At 38.6% G+C, this 25,726-nt stretch overlaps 1 protein-coding gene across 1 annotated transcript in view; it reads right to left on the bottom strand.

Annotated features, from left to right (window-relative positions):
- Positions 1-25,726, bottom strand: part of CELF2 (CUGBP Elav-like family member 2) — a 366,000-nt gene that overhangs the window by 281,023 nt on the left and 59,251 nt on the right. The window contains exon 2 of the mRNA XM_032207709.1: positions 19,856-19,891. Within this exon, the coding sequence (XP_032063600.1) occupies positions 19,856-19,891 (36 nt within the window). The remainder of the gene's footprint in view (positions 1-19,855; positions 19,892-25,726) is intronic.

Raw genomic sequence — 25,726 nt, 5'->3', positions numbered from 1 at the left:
AAATGAGAACTGGGACAAGCTAAAACTAGGAAAAAGGTGGGTATTTTCTTAAGCGGAGGCAGCTCACATCACTTCTGGAACACCTCTCGCTACTTACTCATTAGCATTTACCACAGAGCTGCCTGATGGAAGCTATACTCTACAGAATTAGTTTTTTTCTTAACACCAGTGAAGCCTGTACAGACAAGATGGTTTGCTGCAGACGTTGCAAATTGGCCAGCCAAAACTCAGGCAACCAAATCATTGGGATTTGGAACATAAAGAGAATCTGGGCAAAATCTGTCTAATTAACTTGATAGATCATGGAAACGGGTGATCTTTTAGCATCTCTCAGTCCATGAGAATTTATTCTGTGAGACAGTATAATGGAAAGGATTAAGGGAAGGATTTCCCTTTCTCACCATTAGGAGTCGAAGGACAAATAGGTACAATTATTTTATATTTTATGTCCTATTTAATAGGATAAATATTTTGTATGATTTTAAAACTCTTCAAGAATGTGTCCACATCTGAACAACTAACTCCTCCCCCATCCCATAGTAATAGTTATTTCTGCCCATTGAGTAGTAAGCAATCCCCCCAGCCTATTTTAAATATCTACCTTGGATAGTGTAGAACAGCCAGCCCAGATGAGGACATTTGTACAGTTGATATCACTGTGCAATTAGAATGCATTTTTTAGGTTTCATCTAATGTCTCAATCAATATTCCATGGGAAACATGGACCAGCAAATTTTACAAGGCCAACAAACACCAAATCTACACACAGCCTTTCCAGTGGAGGTATTTCTTACTTATTCCGGGTAATATTAAATAAAAAAAAATACATCTGAGAGTGATATTACCCCATTTTATCACAACAGTATAAGTGAAACTTCTTAGCGAGGCAAGCAAAGACTGGTTGTGTATGGCACTTTTCTTCAATATCTAATACAGAAAAAAAAATCTGTTAAGAAATCTTAGGGGGATATCCTTAATTAACTGATAAAGTTGTGCTTGTGACTGTGGACATTACAGTCTCTTGAGGCAATAATCATGTCTTCGAGTGTGCTTGTCCCTATGGGGAATAAAAATATCCCAACCCGTCAACCTGACTCTGGTCACTTTTCACCACCCCATTATTAGAATATTATTGCTAATGAAAACAAAATCTAATTTCTAAAAATGTAACTACAGCATACATTCAGGGTCTCCAAGAGCAGACTGAAATCTTGTTAGTCAATATTATTCCTTCCTGTTAGAGCAGAATTCTTCTGCCCTCAGAAATGTCAGCTCAGGTTCAGCTCTGACGTTTAGGCAGAACTACTAAGTAGCCCAAGCTACTTTTTCGTATTACATTCAAGAAGCAAGAAGTTTTTAGGACAATACAGGTGATTTAGATATAGCTTAAAATGGAAGAAGATGAAGTCATCTACATTTTTAGTCAATGCTGATGTAAACCACAGTATGCAACATTTCCAGTTGCTACACACAAATCTATCTGGACATCTGGTGTACTATCCTGGCCATACTTTGTTTCAGGGGCCAATTATAACCAGCATCGTGGTTGCCATTGTACATGATGAGGTCCTTAACTAGTGCATTACACTATATAAATGGGGAAAAAAATATATTAAAAATCTTAAACATTGTTAGATTTATATTTAGGATAACAGTGTCCTTTCAGCTATCCTTGCAACATTTTATTTCAGCTACATCCAGAAGTAAATCAGAAACCACAGCTATTAGAACACATTTATCCAACAGGTTTGGGACCTCTTCTTGGAGAATCAATTTAATTAAGTATGAGGGATTTTTAAATCTCATTTCATAACACTTTGTTGGTGCTTTTTTTTTTTTTTTTTTTCAGGGAGAGGAAAAAATAACTTGCAAAACAAGTATCCCACATTCTGAAAGCTCTTTTTGGAACATATGGTCTTATCCTTCAGAAATTATGAGTTCTCTTGACACAGGCTGTGACAATCAACTTGCATATGAAGTACTGCTATATTCTAATTACTTGGTTATGCCAGGCTTTTCAACAAAACTTTCCCAGAAGTTCCTGTCACTCAATTTTGAATGTGCATTCAGAGATTTGAAGCCTTAATGAGCCTTGATCAAATTAAGTAAAAGCCCCACCCAGCCACTGAAGACAATCCCTGCTAGCTATGCTGAGGGTTTTGGCGATACTTAGCTCCAGGCAATGAATTCCAAGTCTAAGGTAACTTCCAGAGATTTCAGAAAACTTCAACCTAGAAACAAAGTCTCCCATGGAAATGGCATCAGCACACTCCCATCTCCTGGGAACAGATGGATCCATCACATAAAGCTTTGTGAAATGAGAAACAAGCCAGACTGGAAGCGTGGTACCGTATTACAAACTCTGCTTGCATTTCCTCAACACCTTCCTATAAAAAGACTCATTATTGACATTATGTAAATACACTGCATTGGGGTCATTTGATAGTCTCTTAACTTAATAATAGAGTGAATTTGGCTGGTGTATTAGCTTATCTCTGGCCTGGGATGGGCTGGTCCACATGAGTAGCATTTTAAATCTAAATGTGAATTTAGCCTGAATGGAATTTGCATCTCTTTCACATCAACTCTGTACAACTGCAAATCCCATATTTTAAAGAGCTGTGCCCAGTCACTTTTCAGTGCACAGTTTCTGATTTTGTCATCTCTCTGCCCTTCCCTTTCTAAAATTCAAAGCTTCCTTTCCCAAGTATGCATAGAAAATAAGATATTTACAATGATAAGCTCAAACAGCTCACTTCAGCACAGCAAACTACCTAAAGCCTATATGGCACCCTAGTGAAATATAACTACAGTGTAGGGCTGGGCATAATAGGAATATGCCCATAATAGGAATAATTTCATAGGCTATGCCCTTGCCCATGGACTGTAGCTGCAAAATATGGTAAGCTTTTCTGCCTCTCTCCAAAAATCAGTGCAGCAAACTGGATCCACAGACCTTCATGGGTCAACAGCCTCCAAACCTCCTGCTCTGCAGGGTGGAAGTAGATCCTCCAAACACACTGAGCGGATCAGCACAGAAATAATTCCAGCCCGTAGCCAGATATCCATCCTGGGGACCTGCCAGACTTCCCACTCAGCCAATCCATTTTTAAAGACAGGGCCTTATTAGCACCTTACAGGTCTTGAATTACTTTGCTGAATCTTTCTAATGAGACAGCAATCTGTCCCAGGGTATTAGGGAAGTAAATGATAGATTTTTACTTTCTGATTGGATTTCACAGGTGTATTCAAAGGTTAGGTGGATAATAGCAAGCTTGAGCACAGGAAAACTTACCCTGAGCAGCTGTAGGCTACAACACATGCAGAGACAGACTTGCAAATTCTGGCTTTTTGTCCTGGCAGAAAATGAGGACCTTTTTTTCTAACCTGCAACAGGCAATGGCCACAGCATACACCTTCTGGTTTCATCAGACCCACATATAACCTTCAGCCCTACATTTTAGAGCTTTCTGTAAATACTCACACCCAACTGAAACAAGCTCTAAACACCTACACCACCTCTTTTTCTCTGATAAAAGACTCTAATAAAACCAGTTCTGCTGGGTGCATTTTTTTAAATGCATTTTTCTAGTTCTGCTTCCCAATTTGCAAGCCATATCAAGAAATGACAATCTCTTACTCCCAGAAAGATAACTAAATATCTTTCACTGACCAAAATATTCATTAATGTCTAATGCTCAAAACCACGCAACAATTCTCACCTTACCAGTCTTCATTACATCAGCCTCACCTCTGCATCTTGCCAAATGTCACCACATATTGGACCTGTAACATCACTACACTTTCCCTCCATGTGTTATTTCCAAAAAGTGAGAATAGTAACTTCAGGCTCCCTAAAATGATGGCAGAGACAACAGTGAGTCTTATCCCCCTCAACTTCCCCTGTCTGCAGCGTGGACTTTTACATGGGAACCCTGTTGCGTAGGCACCCTTCAAGTCAACAGTGAAAACAGTTTGGGAGAATGATTCATCTCACTCCAATATGGATCTGTAAAAGACTGTGGGATGGATCCCTTCACCTGGGAGGGTGAAGAACTGTTTCAGAGCAAAGCTGGAATAACAAAAATCGGTGATGAGTCACACAAATAGGGAACCACATGGAAACACAACTTATCTCCAAGGGAAATGAGGAAGTTTGGATGTTTCACTTCTTTACTAAAAAGTTTAGAATTTATATTTAAATTTGTGATTACATGCTTCTTTTTTTTTTTTTTTTTTTTTTTTTTTCCTGTGAACACTCTCCATAGAAAAGTACAGTCAGAAATCCTCCATTCATAGATGCTCTGCAAAGCAAAAAAGGCATCCTCAATGGCAACCATTTTATGTAAATCGCTACAGAAAGGTTGCACTGAAACTGAGAAACTTCTGCTAGAGGAGCATGAGCAGAACCTCAGCTGTCACCCCTCTTGAATGGTTTGGGTTGATATGGTCTTGACAGCTCCAAGAGCTGAGTCCTGCATGGGTTGTGTGCTTTGATTGTGTCCACAGGGCATCGTGGTTAAAGCATGTCTGAAATGCTGCTCCTTGCAGAGCTGGATGGGAGTCATGTGAGAGCATCCTGGTCCTCCAAAGGTGTCCCTGAGCCATAACATTTGACTGAGTTCCTTTGGTTAATAAGTATAGTGTTCTGTGAAAAAAGACCATAAAAATCTTTCCTAGGCAACAATTTTCCCCTATCATCAAAAGGGCATTCAAAATACAAAACCAAAATGCTCTTTCTGTAGATTTTTTTTTTTTTTCAGTGCAGCACTATGTCTTTCCTGAGCTCAAGCACTTCTCCAGCCTTATCCAGTAAACTCCTGTCAGCTGAATGCTATCACGTGGCTGTCCTGCTTTTTTCCCCAGTCATAGGAGCACAAGTCACAAGCTATGGTATTAATCCACGCAACCTCTGCCTAAATCTACAAGATTCACACAAGTTTTACAAGAAGAAAACCACTAAAAAGCAGAGAAAACTCTGCACCTTTGATACCCTCCATCAATCCAGCAACATTTAGATGACAACATATTGCACGCAGTCACAAAAGAACATACTTTAAATAGTAGACTTGTTACAAATTTGTAAACATAGCTAAGCAATGATAATACCTCCCTTCATGCTTGCTTTTGGAACAGCTGCTGTCACTGTTGCAGACCATCTGCAGATAGGAAAGCAACTTTGCAAATACCTCCAAAATCCCTCTGCTTAATGAGCAGGTAAGGAGGCACAATCAAAACCTGAGCAGCAGCAAGAGATGCTTCTGCTTCTCTGTTCCCACATCACTAGCTCTTAGTACTAATTTCAAAGACTTGTTGATAAATTGGACCTGAGTTGGTTGAAGTCAACAGTTCCCAAGACTATTGTTACTGAGAACTGCCCTGCAGTTTGTGAAAGCATTTACATAAGCACAAGAATGATACAGTCTAGTTCAACTACTCTCTCGACTCTTTAAAATTAGTTTGATTTTATTTTTTTAATATAAAGAACAGTCCTTTGCACCATCTGATGATGTCTCTAAAGATCTAAATTCACTGCTTGGCTTATTACTAAGTTTTCCTGAGCTTGGAAACAAAGTTTACCCTCTGGATTTTGATGCAGGGCAAGACCCTGATGGCTTCATGGGGAATTTGGCACAGATGAGCTCAAGGAAAGGGCTGGGATGTGTAGAAAAGTGCTTGTTGTATGGGCAGCAGGAGGCAGCTCCATGCGTAGGAGGTGAGAGAAGGCAGCACGCTGGGAGTGGGAGAAGGCTACAAAGAAAGTCAGCTCAGAGGAGAGAGTGAGGAACATAAGGAATATCACAGTGTGTGGGATGAGATGAGAACAGAGATGTAGGTTTTTAGAGAACTTTAAAACAATTATAGGTTTTTACCATGGGAGGTTCTGTTTGACTAGATCAGAGCTCTTGCTTCCTTGTTACGTGCCTAGAATTGAAGCTTTCTTTGAAAGAGCTTGCTAATACTATTCTATACTTTCAATTAACATTTTATTTAAATGTTTTAAGATAGCTTCTAGATACATTAAAGCCTTACTGATGAAATCTTGAATATAATTTACATATCTAAGCCACATTTGCATTCAATAACAAGACAGCTTTCCAGTATGGAGTTTGCCATCAATAGCCCCCATTACTTGTGTCTTCCTGAATTTCCCTAGCTGCAGCATTCACTTTGAATTCAAAAGGTTGCAGATTTAGCAGAAAGAAAGGAGACAGTAATATTATCAGTGATCTGATCAGGTATCTTTTCCAAATTTTAGCCTGATATATCATATCAATTTTAACACATGTACTTAGTCCAGCCACAACTGGTGTATCTTCAGGAGCTTCACAAGAGACACAAGTCTATTCTTTAATTTAGTATTCCTTTCTGTTAAAAAGAAAGGGAGTATTGTTCCTACAAATAAAACACAAAATGTCTGTATCTTTTCACAGTACATCTCCATGCTTCCCTCAGGGGTTTTTTCATTATAAAATCATATCTCAGTTATCCAGACTCAGAATCATAAAACACGTACGGATCCAGTAACAGGCAGTGATGATTGGAGTAGATTTTTTGGAAAGGCACATTTTGAGAATTTCTGAATGTAGGGACTAGAAAAGATGGTGAGAGAGGCAAAAGATGTCTGGTGCATCATGTGTCTGAGAGCAGCAGCCCACCAGTGAGCACTGCACGGGCAGTACTGGATGCAGGAAAATCATCAACCAAGAGAATTGCCTCTGGTTACTCTGAGAGGCTCTTACACTGGAAGAATAATATTCAGGGTGGGCTTGGTGAAGGATTGTTTGGTTTTGGTTTTGCTCTGGACATTCTGATTTATCTTAGAGCTGATGCTTCAACATGAGATTTACGGAGACTATGAATCTTATAAGCCTTTAGAGAGTCACATGAAACTGGTTTTGATGCATGCAGAATGAAGGAAATAAAGGGAAAAAAAGATTTTGTTGTTGCTGTTATTTATCAGTAATCAGTTTGTGAACTCTTGCCACAGTTCTTTAATGTTGTGTCTTGTCTTCCAGAATGGAGTTGATCTAAAACCTGTTTTGGGGTTTGGTTCATCAGAAGAAATGACAGCTGAAATTTGGAAGAAAACCGAACATCTGTATCTCTCAAAAGAGCAGAATATCAGAAGTCATAGAAGTTCTGAAAACCTTAGAAAAAGAGACTATAAACCATCTTCTTACTGCTATGAAAAGAGGTTTGCATAGGGAAAGTGAGGATTTTCTTGCAGATATTTATTTCCAGATCTGCCTCTTCTAGACTTTGTCAGCTTGTCTGTCAAAGCAGCTAGTGAATAATGCCAGATGAACTGCTGGCTTCCTCCCGAACAACAACTCTTATGCTGCTATAAAGATGCACTGCTTCCACCACATATTTTTTATTGTCCAACACCCACTACCAAGACTGTACAGCATTCCTGAACTTAAAAAAAAAATCACCTGGTAAAGATCAAAATTCAAAAACCTGCATTAGTATAGCAAGCCAAACCTGACTGCCAGTATTTCAACGCCTGCCTGAGCTCTGAATTTTTCAAATGGGTTAATATCTAAAATGTCTGTTATGTTCCTGCTACTGTGAGAGAAACTCTTGATGGGAATTTATTTCCTGTTATGTCACATTCACTACCTGATGGAACTGCTGAAGAAAGTCAGTCACTCACAAGACAAAATGGAAGGCAGAAGAAACAAAGCAGAACCTCTCACTGACTTGCCCTAAACAGCACCAAAAGAAAGAAGAACTGACAAAATTTTTCTCAGTCATTAAAGAAACTTTTGATTATTATTTTCAATCAACTAAGTACTTGTCGTGCATCAGACTCGCTATTTTTACAGTAAAACTTCAACGGAAATCTAAATCTTCAATTTATAAACTCTGAATTAATTCTAAGTGACCATAAAAGGTCTGGGGTTGTGGCATGAGTTCATAACTCTGCCAAATCATATCCCCTTTAAACGACATCGCTCTCTTTCACCTTGAAAGCTTTGAAATAGAAGATACAAGGCACTGCTTTAACTGAATGTTTTTTCTTATATGATTTCTTCTCCCATTTCTGTATGCACAATATTTTCCTGGGGGATGCTTTTTTTTTTTTTTTTTTTTTTTTTTTTTAAATCCCAGCTTCAACTGAACTGATATTTCTACAGGCATTCTTTGTAACACAGAGAAAAAAAACCATCAGCACTGCATCCTTTCTGTAAGCAAAAGCCACAATGAAATGCCAATTAGAAGTTTCTGCTGCTGTGCACTCATAGTGGTTTGAATACTTTCTTTGCAAGTTGGGGGCAGCTGTTACACACACAGCTCTGGACTCCTCTGAAAAACAGGTCATGGGGTGGGGGCTAAAAGAAAACTCAATCAATCAATAAATGAAGTACTTTCACTGTTATCATTTTCTGAATTTTTTAAATCAGACAGAACACTTGCAAGCTGTATGTCACATTTCTTTGATTGCCACCTTTCTCTTCATCTTCCCACTGCTCAGCGCTGCAGCCTGTGCTTAGGTCGCCCGAGTTTCTGCTGACGCCGTGACCAGCTGCTGCAGCGAGCCCGCAGCTCCACTGGGGTCAGAGGTGCAATATCTGTGCTGTTATTAGAGAAATTACTCAGTGCAATTTCACAGTTCAGCAGAACAGACTTATTGCTTGTATGCACTGTGTGTGTGTGCCTTAACAAGCACTTAAAGTTTTTCTGCTTCTGTTCCTTCATGGAAACATCTATCTTTAACAGCTTTAGAAATGTTAGTGGCCAAGGTTTCTTTATCTACTCAACTTTAATAAGGAATTACTACCTTGCGTTTAATAAGGTTTATAAGAGCTGGATTTCTGATCTCTGCTATAAATTCAAAAACAACTAAATGACCTTTATGTTTTAGAAAAAAAATAAAGAAAGTAACAGGTGGCTTTTTGGTAACATGATTAGCTTTATTATTATGTTCTAAATATTCAGTGTTAGCAGCAACCATCTCTTCTTGTGAATGCCTTTCCAAATTCAATTGCTTTATCCAAGTTATCTCTGTTTATTTCTGCAAAGGCAGGGCCAGGGAAAAGCAAAGCTATTTCTGCAATACTTTATTTTATTTATTCTCAATGAAAATGAGAAGGTCCTTTTTACAGCTGCACAGCCTATAATGTCAGCTTCAAGCAATCAGCTAAAAAAAAAAACCAGTCACTTTGCAGGTTTAAAAAAAAAAAAAAAAGAAAGAAAGAATAAAGAAAAAATCAATTCATGTTGTCACAGTCTATCTAGAGTCATATTGTCCCCAGCCATTGATAAAGAATGAGAACATCTGGGGATTCAATTACTCATGACATGAATAGTAATATTTCATTTTTGTTAAATAAAAGTTTTTAGTCGCAGGAACTTCTGCTTACTTCCACATGTGATCCTGGAATGAAAGCTCACAGCGCCTGAGACACAGGAAGCTACGATCTCTTCGGCATCCATGGATGTATTAGTGCAGGTGCATCTGCACCCCCAAACAGAAAAACTTGATGAGGAAAATAATTTTTGAGCTTCTAGGTAAGAGATGGGCTCCTGAGCTCCTGGCCTTGGCAGATTACCTACCTACCACAACTGCCTTTTAAGAGCATGAATTAAGAGCCTGCATCAGAAATATGGACTTGCTATTTGAACCTAAGTCTGTGACACCTGCAGCTGTCCAGTATGTTTGATTAACCCATTTTTTGTGCTAGGTGAAGCCTGGCACCTTGTTTTCTTCCCTCCTTTCTCCATGCTCATTCATTAAGAACAGATTATGGCAAACAGACATGATTTGCATCCCCTCTACAACATCATGGCTTTGCTGAAACTTAAGCGTTCCCTGCAGGAAACAGTGCAAAAGCGTTAAAATTCCAAGGGTCGGAATGAAAAATATGTTCCATTATAGCCTAGCTAAGAGAAACGCCGCGCTGGCACTTTGCTGTTGTAGAAGTGCTGCGCAGGGCACAGCTTGCAAAATACATCAGGAGAACATATAAAGAAAGTGGGGTAGGTCCTCAGTGGCTCTGAACTGGCAAAACATCATTGCTAGTAACAGTATCACAGCTCCACTATGAGATTGCTCTGAACACCTGAGATCAGGGCTCTCAGTTGTCTTCTGCTGACCACAAGAGCTTTAGGGACCTCCTGGTTATAATGGCAAGGTCCAGATGTGAAAATCTGCATCACCTCATGGGAGGAATCTCAAGTCAGCACCCTCCAAAAATAAAAAACAGTCACCAATTACTGCTTGCAGGTCTTGTGTCTGGTTTTATGTAATGTATCTAATCCCACTGCGATCATTGCCTTTTAAAAATGTTTAACATTTATGGACTCCAGTAAAAATGTTTTTAATATAATGTAGATGAAGTATAAACTGTTAACCTTGAACACTAGGGAAATGTGCTAGGGTTTTGGTGTTTTATTTTTTACACCTAAATACTTTAGTAAGGATTCTCTAAGTGTTGCTAACATAGCAAATCTTTTGGAGTCATTCATGTATTTGCAATTCCTGTAAATGATACAAAGGTATTTCATAAACAAAAGTGATGCTCAGAAGGCAGAGAATGTTGAAGAGAGAACTAAAGCAGTGTCTTTGCTGTCCCAGGACTATTGGTGCAGGTTTCTTGACATTGTCCCAATGTGTCTTACAACTGCTCTTCAGGGACCAATGCTAACGATCACACACACAAAAATCCTGTGTATCAGCAGTTCATTTCTAACTCTTTACTAAGTGTATGATATAAAAGTAAATGTGCAGACAAACTGGAGGGAGCAGCTGATTCACCAAAGGACCGTGCTGCCATCCAGAGGAGTCCTGGCAGGCTGGTGAGGAGGGCTGACAGGAACCTTGTGAAATTCAGAAAGTGCAAAGTCCTGAACCTGGGGAGGAACAACCCCAGGCACCAGGACATGCTGAGGGTACCCAGTGGGAAACAACGCTGCAGAAAATGACTTAGGGTCCTGGTAGACCCCAAGTTGAACATGAGTTAGCAATGCACCCTTGCTGCAAAGAAAGCCAAGTGTATTCTTGGCCATGTTAGGCAAAGTGTTCATTTGGTCAAGAGAGGTGATCCTTCCCCTCTGCTCAGCATTGGTGAGGCCACACCTGGAGTGCTGTGTCCAGTTCTGGGCCCCCATTGCAAAAGAGACACTTGGACATACTGAAAATAGTCCAGTGGATGGCCATCAAGATGATCAAGGGACTGAAGCACCTTGCTATGAGGAGAGGCTGAGGGAGCTGGGACAGTTCAGCCTGGAGAAGAGGAAGAACAGGGGGATCTTATCAACGTCTATAAATGCCTGAAGGGAAGATGCAAAGAAGATGATGTCTGGCTATTGCCAGGATAGAGGCAATGGACATGGCCAAGAGGCAATGGACACAAACCAGAACACAAGAGGTTTGGCCTGACATCCAAACATCAGGAGGCAGAGCTTTCCTGTGTAGGTGACAGAGCCCTGGCACAGGCTGCCCAGAGAGGCTGTGGGATCTCCTCCTTGGAGATCTCCAGAAGCTGTCAGAGATGGTTCTGGGCACCCTGCTCTGGTGGCCTTGCTTGAGCAGAGGTTGGACCAGATGGACCCAGAGCTCCTTTCCATCCTTAACCACTCTGTGATTCCGTGATAAAACTCCAGAACAGTCACATGCCTAACCTATGCTGTAGCAAAAATACTAAGAGAAAGCTCCTCCATGTCAACAAAACACTCCTAAACTTCTGTTTCTGGGCTGTTTCTCCAGAAGCAGATGTGTATACACATTTTTTTTTTTTTCTCCAAATGTATATTTACATCTCAAATTATTCCTAACAAGATTTGTCCTTTCCACTGACTTTCTGATGATCTTAAGTGCTTAAACATCACTCAAGAAAAGGGTACACACAAATGACTAACTTGGTGAACGTGTATTTTGAGTAGAAAATGAAGCTAGGGGGAAGGATGTCTTATTAAGTTTGTCCCCTTTGCTGTTTCTTACATCAGATTGACCTCTCAAAACCCATCCATACTGATCCCTTTCTCTGTCTTCATTCAGGTTGCCATTCAAAGGCTCATTTTTTGAGCAAGCCCGAGAAATACTATTCCTGTGTCAGTCAAATCTTCTCCCCAGACCAATGTAAATTTAACTTAAACCAGTAAGACACTGCAGCACTATTAAGTGGAACAGATAATGAACCTAAATAACTGCTCAATCTTATTAGTGTAGCCCTCATATACCTTCCGTTTTTCTTCAAGCCCTGCTGTTTAGCATTCATACTGCCTGATTTGAGACTAAAATTAGATTATAGGAATGCGTGCTTTTTACAAGAGGTCTTTTATTTGTTCCATAAAGTATTTAGCACTCTTTAGGCACTGTATAAATAAAAATAATCACGATCTTGGAATTCACCTTCAGGAATGGAAATGAAGAGATCTGAGTCCTTTCATTTCTGCTGCACATTATCCTCATTGGGCACGTATGGATGGCAAGGCTTTGTATGACAAGTTAAAAAGAAGCTTGGAAGTCTGGTAAAGGTGAATAACAGGAAAAAAAAAAAAGAAAAAAAAAGGAATGTGTGTCTAGTTTCAGAATTTTACAATAGGGATTAAAAACAAAAGCCCTACCTGAATTTTAAGATAAAGATCTGCTGTCAAATTTGTCAAATTCATTAATGTTTGTGAGAGATGCTAACGATTGCTGGTGAAAAACAGTGATGGGTTCAAAAGCCAGATTACTGAGTAAAATCACTTACACTCATTTTAAGATTTAAAGGCTATGTATAATTAGGAGCCATTTCTACACTGCAAACAGTGATTTCTGAAGGCTCTGCATGTTGAAAACAGCTACCTGCCTTCTGGGTCAGAGCTGTATCAAGTCCAATAATCACTTCTTCTGACTTTCCCCCTCCTTCCCAAGGTCTATATTTAGGACTTAAGTACCAAATATTGAAAGTTTTTCGAGGTTAAGGATGCCAACGTCCTCAAAACTCCAGCAGGCACCAGTTTACGTCATTTGCTCCTTTAACACTTCTAAAACTCAGTCTGCTAGGACTCACCTTAAATTAAAGCTATCATCAGGTGAAACATCTAGTCTACGCTATTCCCCCAGGCTCTACTTTCAGACAGCAGAGAAAGAAAAACAATTCCCCAAGGTTACTCACCCTGTCCTGAGATAAGGCACCTATTTCTCTTCATTTCTCTCCTGGTTCTTTAGACTGAGGATGCTTATGATCACTAAATTTAGGCAATGTGAATCTTACAGTTAGTACCTTCATAATTTTTGAATGCAAGTCATCAGTAAGCACATATGGATAATCACCTCTATGCTCCTTAGACTCCTCTTAAGATTTTAAAAATACCTCTTCAGAAAGGGATCAGATTGCACATAAGTGTGTATTAAGATTAACATCAGCTGTAAAAAATAAATAAATATATAATTCAAAAGGGAAGTAAAATGACAACAAAAATGCCGACAGCTACCAGAAGGAATAACTCCATGTCACATTTTAATGATATTGAAGCTTTACTTAGAAAAAAGAAATCAGAATAGTAAAGAGAAAACATTTATATTATTCCTTCAGAAAAGTAGATTCACTTATAATAACATCAAACCTGTTACTATTCCAAATAATTACTGTTGTTTATATTACTGCACCTCAGAAGTACCATACAGCATCAAGGCATTCCTGTATAGCATGTATCATAGGCAGTCCTGCCTGCAGTACAGAAAAACAGCTCAAAAGTTGTATGAAAGTATTATTTATAAATAAGCATCTGAGGCATAGAAAAAGGTCAAATGTAAGATTTTTAGTGATTAGTTACATTGAGTCTCAATTTAAAATAATGATTTTCTTCAGAAAGTGGCAGGCTTCGAAATTATGAAAAAACTGCTCTTTGAGACAGTTGACTCCAGAACATTAAATATTGAGAGTTGGAATCTTTTTCTCTTCTTTTTAATGATGTGGTTTCAGAAAAGATACAAGATGATATAATTTCCAAAGACTAACTCTGGTTAGCTGCATATAGTTTGACATTCAAGAGATTTTAATGTTATCAGCTACCACTGCCTGCCACCTGGGATGAGCAACATTTTCTTGACCTATTATTTATATGCCTTTAAATGAAAGTGAATTTTGAGAAGAGATTTGGAAGTGGAAAGCAGAATGTCTCCATTTGAAGAGGGGGGTCACAAATGGACTACACCAAATCCCTGCTTTATATAAAGACGAATAAAACTTTAGAAAATCTTGTATCAGTGTAAGGAAAATTCTGTTGTAGACCAGGAGAGAGAGATGTATAGTGTCAGTGGATGGGTGTTCAAGCCTGGCATCACTAGCAAAGCAGCACTGGTGACATGAGTGGACATCCATCATATACGAAGCACAAGAAGAAAAACGTATAACCTCATGTTCTCAGAGTGAGAGAAATTGCTAGGTAGAACACCTCAACCAGAAGGGGAACAAAAAAGCAGACAGAAACTAACCCCATCTCCTTTGTCCCTGCAATACCCATGAAGATAGCAACTGATCTGGATTTAGTCCATACGTCTATTACTGTCAGAAAAAAATATCCTTTTCATTTCATAGTAATTAAAATGCTCATGGATGTTTTATTAACTCACTCTACAGAGCCACATAGATTTTATAATTCATCCAAGCACTTACAAGTAGTTACTTGGGTTAGGCTGTCAAGACAGAAATGATTCAAAACCTTGTGTACTTAGCTCTTTGGAAGACATATCATTCCCTAACACAATAGTATTAGAAAGACTGCTGACAGTTAGTGATCAAGAGATTTCATTTTGCTTGTCATATGGTGGGTTGTCAATTCTTCTTTTTCCCTTTAGATAAAAGCTTAGTTGCATTAGATTTAAATAATGGTAAAGTTGCAGGTTAACATTTTTCAAAAGTACTGAAATGACTTCAGTACTCAAATTCTATTTTCAAAATGCTGTAGACACGCTGGAACATGTCTCTACAGTAAATGAAACTTAGGCACCATTAAACAAATCTATGAAAGAGTGAAGAATTAAGCATCAAATCAAGAGGGCTTAAAATTTGTAACCTACTCCAGACTGCTGGCTTAAAATATATGAAGACTACAAATTATTTTAAGAGAAGCTAACGATTTAAATTTCCACACTGAATATAACTTTTTGACACATCAATTTATCCTTGCTGTTATATTCTATTGCAGATTTTCTCCCACCCTTCCAAAAAAATTTCAATGACAATTCTAAATGGCCTTTACCTCAAAATCTAAGTTTTACTGAGTTATGCTCAAGACTTAAGCAGGGGCTGCAGAGATTTTTTTTTCCTCCTATGAAAAATATCTATGCAAATTATTTGTTGATTTTCTTAAATCAACAAATAAGAAAAGCCTAGAAAAAAAGCCTAGAAGAGGAAGTGACCATTTAAACTTTAATCCCCCTGAGTAAAATGCAAAATTGAACCGCTACATAAAAGATGAAAAGTAAAACAAATTTTACTTCTGTTATCATTACTAACCTAGTATTAAGTAAATAAATAATCCATGTGGTTATTCTATATTTAAAATATTTGTTCTTCTTTAAATATAAAGTACCTTTCACAGAAACAAACAGAAGAGGCTAGAGACTAAAATCATTCCTTTGATATTGAAGCAGAGCATTTTCTCATTTAAGCTCCAAACATCATCTCCCCTGTGCCCGCAGGGCTTTGCACTGTGCATGAGCACTCCACCTCACTAAATTACATCTCCCCGGACATGGTACCATTCCTCTCACTGGCTTGGCTTAAACACTGGTCTACGAAGGGGTGGTTGCTAGCTTGGTTATAACAAGTCTTTAGGAGCTTATCTTCATTCATTAATTGTTCTGCATCATGCGTAATGGGGTTTTTCTCAATTTAAGGTATATATACTTTTAATAATTTCAGTTTGGTCTCTTATTGCAAGTCCTGAGTATATAACGTGGAGAGCAAATACAGTTTGAAATAAGACTGCCGTAGCAGCTATAGAACATCTAAAAGAAAAAAAAATAGGCCAGACCTTTATTAAATTTTAAAGTATGCCTTCGCTACACTCTTGTAAAGATCCAAATAGGGTATTCAAATCTCTAGAGATCACCAGTATAATTTCTTTATCATGTTCCATTTAAAATTTAATTATGTAGTCTACAACAAGAAATATCTGAGTACTCTAAATAGGTCATGCAATGAACAACTTAATATTATTATAAAGTTTTCCTTGTGAAGATCCTTTCTTTGATGTGCTGTTGCACACAGAAAGCCTTTCTTCGAAAAAACAATATACATTCACAGATATAATAATGTCATTTAATATAAAAATTGTAAGGCTTCTTTATCATATTTAAAGTTTAAATTTTCAATTCCTTCTCTAGTCAGAGCTTCTTAAAATCATCAGAAATAACTGGTAAATTAGAACTGACGCAATATAATTATAGAGAATATTGTTATATCTTTCTATAGGCAAAGTTAATCTATTAGGTTTCCTTCTAAATGATGCCCACTAACTCGGATTTTTCCACTTCTTCCTATGAATGAAACATGTTCTTCAGTGGCAAAAAGTAAGGTAATTTCTTCTTGCTTTTAGATAAAATCATTAGAAACCAATCAGCAGTATTTCATGGAAAATGGCTATACTAAAAATATAGTATACCGTTTTCCAAGACACTTCATTATATTTGCTTTTTTATTTCTATTTTTTTTAAAAGCACATAAAGACCCTAATCTTGGTTACTATAGAAAAGAAATCTTTGCCTGTAAATTCTGACTACTTACATAGCTTTCTGGTTACAAACCTCTAACTTCTCTTTAGTAAACCAACTATGTAAAATTCACAATTTTTTTTTTATGCTTTTTTTTTTTTTTTTTTTTTTTTTCCTATTTCATCAGTGCCTAAATCTCTCTGGCTGGCAGACAAAATACTCCAAGTACAGACACATCTGCTCACACATGGCTTCCAGTGGAGACCCTTTCACCAGGTTTACAAATGTTCGAAATGTGTTTGATCAATCTTGGGAAATAAGTATATCCATGAACCATTACTGCCCAGAGAAAAGGTATCATGTTTGGCTGAGTAAGTGAGAGCTATATTTCTAGAAATACATTTTTTTTATTTTTTATTTTTTTTATTTTTTGCCCCATTGGACCAAATACAACTAGCAGAGTAACTATGGAAAAGTAGTTATTAATTTCATTATTTCAAGGTGCAACTAAGATTTTATATGATATAAAGTAGCTTCAGAGTGGGGGTGTGGTAGGGAAGATGTGGTGTGGCAGGGAATATTAGACAGTTTCACAGTTACAAATTAGTAACAGCAAAATGGTTCACTTAAAGTTTCAATGAAGAACATAAAATATTATATTAATACATCATAAGATAAGATTAAAAGCCCTAGGGAACTGCTTTCTTAGAGAAATGTAGGAACAGGTGAATCCCAGAGAAGAGCTGAGAAGAGCCAAACTGCACACAGCTGTAAACATTTATTTTAAATCTAGACAAGATCATTGGTTTTAATATTTATAACATAATTACATTGCCTTGTGCACATTGTTTGTATAATCTGATTTTTACTTGCGACGTCTTGCCACAGTTGAAATTAAAGCCTTGTGGTAATAATTCAAAAAACACATTTAGGCAATCATTAATGGCAGGTATGAAACTGGATGTTTATTCTAGCACCTGGATATCTCATTTTAACTTTAATTTAAAGTGGAATTCATTTCAGCAGTACAAGGACTGCATGTTTCCAGTGTATTAGTCATGTAATACCTAACCAATTTGGGGCATGTAGTCAAACTGGAAATATTTTAGCACTAAAACCAAAAAAAAACATTCCAGATCAAGAAGACAGATCAAGGAATGGCTACTCTGTTGAATCTCTATTTCCTTTTTCTTTGTATTTGAAGAATTGTAATTCTTTTGCACAGAAAATGAATAAAATCTTGCTTTAGGTAGGCCTGACTATTGGTCAGCACTTCAAATGCTTGGCAAAACTTCACAGTCATATTTTTGCTTGAACATCCAAATGGTGGTAAGTAATAAAAAGAATCTAATGAGTGAACAACCGATATAAATCAAACAAGTTTGTACCCACAGAACAAGGTAACGCATTACAGAGAGTGGGATAAACATCACATTCACTGAAAATCTGCATTTACACAGCTTATCAGTACAGATGAGTCAATGCCATGCAAACTTCATGAAGTTCAAGAAGGCCAAGTGCAAGGCCCTGCACCTGGGCTGTGGCAATGTCAAGCACAAATCCAGGGAGGGTGGAGAATGGATGGAGAGCAGCCCAGAGGAGAAGGACCTGGGGGTTAACAAGAAGTTCAACACAAGCTAGCAACGTGTGCTTGAAGCCCAGAAAGCTTGAAGCCCATGTCCTGGGCTGCACCAACACCATGTGAGCAGCAGGGCAGGGAGGGGATTGTCCCCCTCTGTTCTGCTCTCCTCAGACCCCACCTGGAGCCTGCGTTCAGCTCTGGGGCCCAGCACAAGGACAGGGACGTATCAGAGCGAGTCCAGAGGAGGCCACGAGGATGATGGAAGGGGGCTGGAGCACCTTTGCTCTAGAGCCACACTGAAGGAGTTGGGGTTGTTTAGCCTGGAGAAGAGAAGGCTCCGGGGAGACCGCCCAGCGGCCTGCCAGGGCCTGAAGGGGCTGCAGGAAAGCTGGGGAGGGACTGTGTGTCAGGGGGTGTGATGGTAGGACAAGGGGGGATGGCTTTAAACTAAAAGAGGATAGATTTAAATTTGATATTAGGAAGAAATTATTCACTCGGAGGGTGGTGAGGCCCTGGCCCAGGCTGCTCAGGGGAGCTGTGGCTGCCCCATCCCTGGCAGTGCCCAAGGCCAGGCTGGATGGGGCTTTGGGCAGCCTGGGCTGGTGGGAGGTGTCCCTGCCCATGGCACAGGGTGGTACTGGGTAGGCTTTGAGGTCTCTTCCCACCAAAACCATTCTGTGATTCTATATGATTGAACTAATGAACCCGACACGCCGTAAAGGTAGCCTTTTTTTTTTTTTTTTTTTTGTCTCTCTCGGAAGCAGAAACATGTATTACTATGCTTAAAGAAAACTGACTTTTCTGTAGAATTATTCTTTTAACATTAACTTTTACATGAATTACAAGATTGCTATTTATCAAAGGATAAAAAAAAAACATTACCTCATTTAAACCCTCCTGCACCTTACAGAGCAAAACTGGTGGCAGAAGATGCAAGAGGAATGAGAGCACCATTTCTTTTTGCTCACCAGATCTCTCTGTTATGTGACAGGGTAACATATCTTTTTTTTTTTTTCCCCTTCTCTCCACCCTTTTCTTTATCTGCATAATAACAGCATTTTAGCACACCCTCTGACAATATGTAGGCAGGTCTCTCTTCAAAAATCTCTGTCACAGCCTGGGAGTCATGTCTAGTTCTATTATTTTATGAAAAGCTTTCCCAGCATTGAAGAATTTGATCTAAGCTGTTCTTCTGCTATCCAAATGAAAATGCCTTAAGATCACAATACTTTTTTTCTCCAACCTCCAGGTTTCCCTTCCTCATCCCTCTGGTGAAATTTAAAGCAAAAGCCATGCCACCTGCAGTGGGTATCATTGCACAGCTGGCAGAAAGCCACAGCTAGGATTTTTCTTTCTCAGGTACACAACGGAGCTAAGCCTCAAAACAACTTCAATGTGTTGCTGCCGTAAGCTGTGGAATTTTGGTTGCTCCAATATTTCATGGTCATATTTCTCTTTATGGCATACATTATGTGTTCTCCTCCCAGCATCCCCAGTTCTCAGCATCCCAGCAGTTTTCTTTAGGAAAAGGATCGTGTTCTGGCTCAAAAGGTCACGCATCTTCCAGCAGCTGCCAGCCACTGATACCCAGAGTCAGTTCAGAGCAACTTGCTTACCTTGGTAATGCTCCAGACAACTCTGTGGAAGTCTCTCTGAAAGACAAAAAGCAAGGAAAAATTAGTTTGTGCTTAAAGAAGCTATACATTTTTAAAAGTACTTTTGTACTACTTGTATTTTATAGGCATGCAGGCACATGCACACAATTTTGTACACAAATGTGTCATTTGCGGATGCAATGTCTGCATGGTCATATATACAAGAATGTGAAAAACAGATGATGGTGTGTGATCTAAGGATTTCCTCAGAATAATGTTCTCAATTACTCATTTTTTAAGTGTAAAATTATCATTCCTTCAAATACCAGCACTGCATGATCCTGCATAGCTAAAATGCAGCACTGGGCCAATTTTCCAGTTGAAAAAGTTCCCTTTTTCAGTTCTGCAGCAACGAGGCATAAGGCATTTATAATGATGTCGTGCACTGAGAAAATGCTACATTAGTGTTAAACTTTCTTATCTTGGGTTTTAGGCAATAGTTATTTTCCATATATGTATTTTTTGATCCATTTTACTTGTTTGAATATATTTTGTGGATGTGCAATATGTCTGGGCGGGAACAAAGTGTGAGATACTGAAGTGGACTCATGTAACTGCTACATCAAGTTAGAGCACAATTAAACATGTTATTGTTACATATGTACTGTTACACAGTCCTTAAAATACGTCCTAGATCTACCACCAATGTATGTCCTTGTGGTCCCTCTAAACACAGAATCATGGAATCATGGAATTATCGTGGTTGGAAAAGACCTTCAAGATCATAAAATCCAACTATCAACCTGATCTGCTGAGAGTTTTGCTTCAAAAAGCACAGATCACAGTGGTGCTCTGTGGGTGCACTCAGAGAAATAAACAGAAAATAAAAAGATCTCTCACACCCTTTTCTTGCACACCCTGTTCAGCAGCAGACCAACACATATATGAGCCCTTTCAGAAGTGCCAGCACCCACCCAGCAAGGGCTGCCAGGTCAGTATTTAACAGGTGCCAGGAATGAACCATAGCCCATGATGAGAATAACATTAAAGGTGAGAGCTGGAAGGAAAAGGAAGAGAATGGAAAGAGGAAGAAAATGAAATTAGGGTGGAACAATACAGCCTTGGTTTCATTTTGATGCAGCCATACATTTCATGTATTTTTTCATTTAACTGTCCTGCACATTGGCATCAGATCACTTTATTTTCCAAGCCCTACTTATAAGTTACACATTAAAAAAAAGTTAAGGGAACATTTTCTGGAAGCTATCAATGAACTGGATCACTAAATGGTTCCTACAGTCAGGATTTTTTTCCTATCCACCTCTAACCACAGGTACCATCTCCTTTAATTCAGAGGCTTTTTTGGGGAGGAAAGAACCCGGACTAAAAAGTGAGGCTAAGCATTTCTTTGTTTCTTCTTCTGAAGGGACTCCCTAGCCTTTAGCCACCTACTATCATTCAAATAACAGAATAGCACAAACCTTATTGCTCCAGTGTATGGGACCACATTTTATGAAAGAGCAGTAGCTCATCCAGCTTAAAGAGATATCCATACGAATCACAAGTAGCAGCAAGAAGCAGAAGAATGTATGTTCAAAAAGAGGATGTTAAACCGAAATTGCACTGCCAGCTTCTGAGCAGAGCAGTGAGTGATTGGTGCATCTAAATTTCTAAAGATTTTCATTTTTGTTAAATAACCCACTCTACAACAGATGCCAGCCTTATGAAAACAATTATTAAATAGTCGATATGGTGGTAAAAATGGGAATGTGATCAGAATCTTAAACAAAGATGTTGCAGACCTTAAGCATATACATTTTTAATGTAATTAATTGTGTTGCTAGTTTCACATTTGGGCAGATCAAATTCCATTTTTAAACAAACATATGTAAGGTAACGATTTTTTGAAATACAGGTCTAACTCAAATAAAACTCTATAATTCACAAATAAAAGAGAAGTTTGATTACTTCCCAGCTATCTAAAGTCTTTACTGTTTCTCATCAACTCACAAACATTTAAACCATAAAATAAACCCACAACTTTACAATAATAAGCTAAAAATATTATTTTCCTAGAAAACATACCCAATTATATTTGCAACCTCACTGGAAATAAATAGTACGCTGACTGCTGAAGATGGTTAACGTCCACTGTCAGTGTACCATAAATATCAGGAATAGCAACACTGCTCTATAAATACATTTCATGGGAGTTTAAAAAAGAAAATCTTATGGAGCAAATTAGTCATCAAGAATACCCTTAAAGTTTATTTAAAGATAATGGATACTCATTCTGCAACATTTCAAGAAACTGAAACTAGACTTAATACAACTAATGCTCAGATTCCTACTACTTCTAAGTGACACATACAAGGAACACAAGTGAAAAAAAAAATCTTTATATAAGAACACGTATTTTCATATACTGCCTATAACATAGAAGGACAACCTTTAAAAAAAAGTGAAAATGGAAACCTTAATATTTCATCAGGACTGCTCCAAATCTCACTGAAATCAGTGCCAATGCAAATGGGATGAGCTAATGCACAGCAGTGCTAAGGACAGAAGAGGACAAGGCTAAAGAGCCTGGAAAAGCTGTTAGGTAGATGGTGACATCATGAAGCACAGTCACAGCATTTCCAGGAAGGTCAGTTACAATTTTTCAGCATTATCCATTCAGCTACATAGGACAGATCTGGGGCAGAATGGTACAGACATATGGAAGGTAAAGATGCTGTTGAAGCCAAGAGGATACCACGTGGGAGGTCTGCACCCCAATATGCTGCCCCATCACATATGGCCTTTCAGAAATCAAACTGCACATTTTCAAATTGTTCACTAGATCTGCAATGAGCTTTGACTTACTGAAAAGGCTCTGCTCTCTCCAGAGAGGGCTACACATAGCTGTTCCCAAAAACCAGTAAGCCAGGGTGGGTGAACCAAATACTGTGCGTGCACGCGCGCGCACACACACGCACACACACACTTTGTCATTTCTCTCCACAGGCTGAGAAATTCCTGTAGGATCCGAGTAGGATGTGTACCAAAGCAAAAAAGTATAAATATTTTAGTCAAAACCTTATACTGAAGTGGAAGTGGGAAGATCTGCATAAAGATCAGCAAACAGACTTTACTGCCTAATAGTCTTGTTGAGAGAAAGTTGCTCAGGAGAACTCTTCAGAATATCTGGAAAGTGTTGTGTTTGTATTAAATGTTTTGTTCCCTGAGAAATCATATGGTGCTCTTCTCTCAGACGCTGACTGGCAGCTGTTGTTACCCATCTACATGCAGGGTTTGGCACAACACGGCTTGGTGGTTTTCACAGTACAACATTTCTGTCTGATTTAATGCTCTATGCAGTGCTTCTGCAGAGATGTAAACTGAGGCACAAGAGACAGAGGAGGGAGTTTAAAGGGTGGCTGGGATAATCTTGTGTGTATTCTGCTAGATGCATACCAGAAAGCTTGAGTTCAACTGATATGAGTCAGGGCTATGCTTAGAAATAATTTTTGCTTCCTCAGAATCATGGTCCTTAGTGCTTTGGAAAGCCTTAGTTCTTCATCAAGAATGGTTTCTGTTCTGGAAAGAAAAACATATCAATTCAAGCCAAGCAATGCATCAGGGTGCTGGGGAAGATGCAAAAAGAAAGGCAGCAACACATCCCTCTGATTGTGTCAGTGTTCTTCCTTTCTCCATCTCACACTTTGGGGAGAGGATAAAGCCTGCCTACGGCACATGAGGCATATGAGGATAAGGACATAAGGATAAGAGCAAAACTGAAGAAGGGATCTGTATGGTGTGCTATAAAGAAAGCAGCACAAATACAAGCAAAAACATCCCAAATGCAGAAATCTTCCCACTTGTGAAGAGAAGTGTCCACGTCCTATGGTCATGGCTGTAGGCATCCAAGCCAGCAGTCTCTGTTTGAACCCAGAGTGTAAGAAGATCCTGTCTCCTCATGAATGAGTGACCACAGCACATTTTATTCTCTGGCATGTAATGCAGCAGTTATTTCTTCCACTTACATTATTTTTCTATGAAGCACAAAACCAAACCAAACCAACAACAAAAAACCACCCATCCACCCAACAAAACAAAACCAAAAAGCCTAAAGGTTAAGCTGATACTTGTGATTTGGGTGAAACTTTCAACTCTTTACAGAACACTATATGACAAGTTGCACAGGCATTAACCATCCCAGAAGAGATATATTTGTGAACAGAAATAGGTACAAGTTGAAGAGGAATAAGGTATTCTAGATGAAGACTTGAGAATTTATGTATTTTCCCCAGGAATTTTCCACTGTGGACATAGATTGATATGCTGATAAGGTGCGTATAACAAATTGCAATAATGTTAATGACTAAGAAGTTCTACTTTTAATTATTTCCAAATGTTGCATAACCATGAAGCTCTTCCTTGTGTTGCCCCACAGGCAAATCCAATTCACCAGAGCAAACAACACACCTGGCGCTTTTGACCACTCTTTCCTGAGTGTCTACACCCAGATGGGGAGCAGACACCGTAGCACCAACAGCCTGTCAACGCAACTCTCAGCAGGGCAAGAAAAGCAGGCTTAGAGAGGGCTCCACAACATGGCTCAGCTAGCATTGATGACTCCTATGACCACCAGCTCAAAGGGATGCATCCCATTAATTTCAATGGCTTTTAACCAGACCATCAATAAAGAGCTTTTTAAATCGTATGGGTACGTGTCTGCATGCACATTGCTGCTGCATAGACATGCCTCAGTGATGCAGCAAGAGGAAGGATGGCTACTAATTGTCAGTATAAAGCAGAACTAAAGAAAGGTTTACAAAGGGAAATGAAAGATTTTCCACTTAAAACAGGGGAGAACAGCTGAAGAGGAACATTAAATTAGCTTTATAAGGAAAGTTGTATCAGGAGGAATATAATTACTTAGCTGGAATTTCACCAAGACTTGGGAGTCAATGCCTCTACTCTTGCAGAAAACTGCCATGGGATTTTTAATGACCACAAATGGTCAGGACATTGATTTCACATTTCAGCTGAAAAATGGCACCTCCAAAGGCACATTGTTGTCTCTGCTCTTCCCCAAATCACATGGGGGACTGTGTCCAAGCAGACTTGGAAGAATTAATAGTGCCTATTGAAATACCATTATGAGACACAAGATATTTCACCCATCTTAAATTGGATAGTTTCTTGGCTTTGTTAGGAGTGCATCAAAATAAACAAGCTCTGTTTGGATAAAACATGGTGTTTAATGTTGTCCTGTAATTTTGAATGCAGTTTTGTCTTGTTTTCTTTACATAATATGCTTTTAGCATTTTAAAAAAGAAAGAAGTAAAGAACCATGCCTTATGACCAGGGAGGCTCAAAATGTTTGAGAAACAGTTTCATATTTCGGAAAAATTAAAATATTCAAAAAAAAAAAAAAAGAGCATGCTATTCTTACACAATGCACAACAAATAAGTACACTGCAGTTTTAAAACTTCACACAGAGTTTAGCAAGCTAACAAGTATCATACATTTGCAGCAGAAATACTGCATAAACAGTCTCTGAATGTGCTATTTAAGTACAAGCTAAATACTCTTTTTTTAGGAAGTGATGTAACAAGTTCATATGTAAAAATCTATTTCTATACAAGCTGACATTCTGCAAGATTAGCTGAGTGAGATAAAGGACATGAGCAAACATGCTTGTTGTTTTCTCCCAAGCTTATTTTTAAAAGCAGCATTTATCACTATTCTAAATTTGCTACTTCTGAATTTTTCATTCCTCCTTAGGTAAGGATAGAAAACTCTGTGTTTTCAGTGATGAGATCCTGTCACCAAAACAATGGAATTCCAGGGTACATTCAACACACAAATAACACCTCAAATAGTACATGCCCTCTTCGTTGTGA

The sequence above is a fragment of the Aythya fuligula genome, chromosome 1 (assembly GCF_009819795.1).
Source record: "Aythya fuligula isolate bAytFul2 chromosome 1, bAytFul2.pri, whole genome shotgun sequence".
Taxonomy (NCBI): Eukaryota; Metazoa; Chordata; class Aves; order Anseriformes; family Anatidae; genus Aythya; species Aythya fuligula.
The sequence above is the reverse complement of the archived record's forward strand: the minus strand, read 5'-3'. Positions and strand labels throughout refer to the sequence as shown.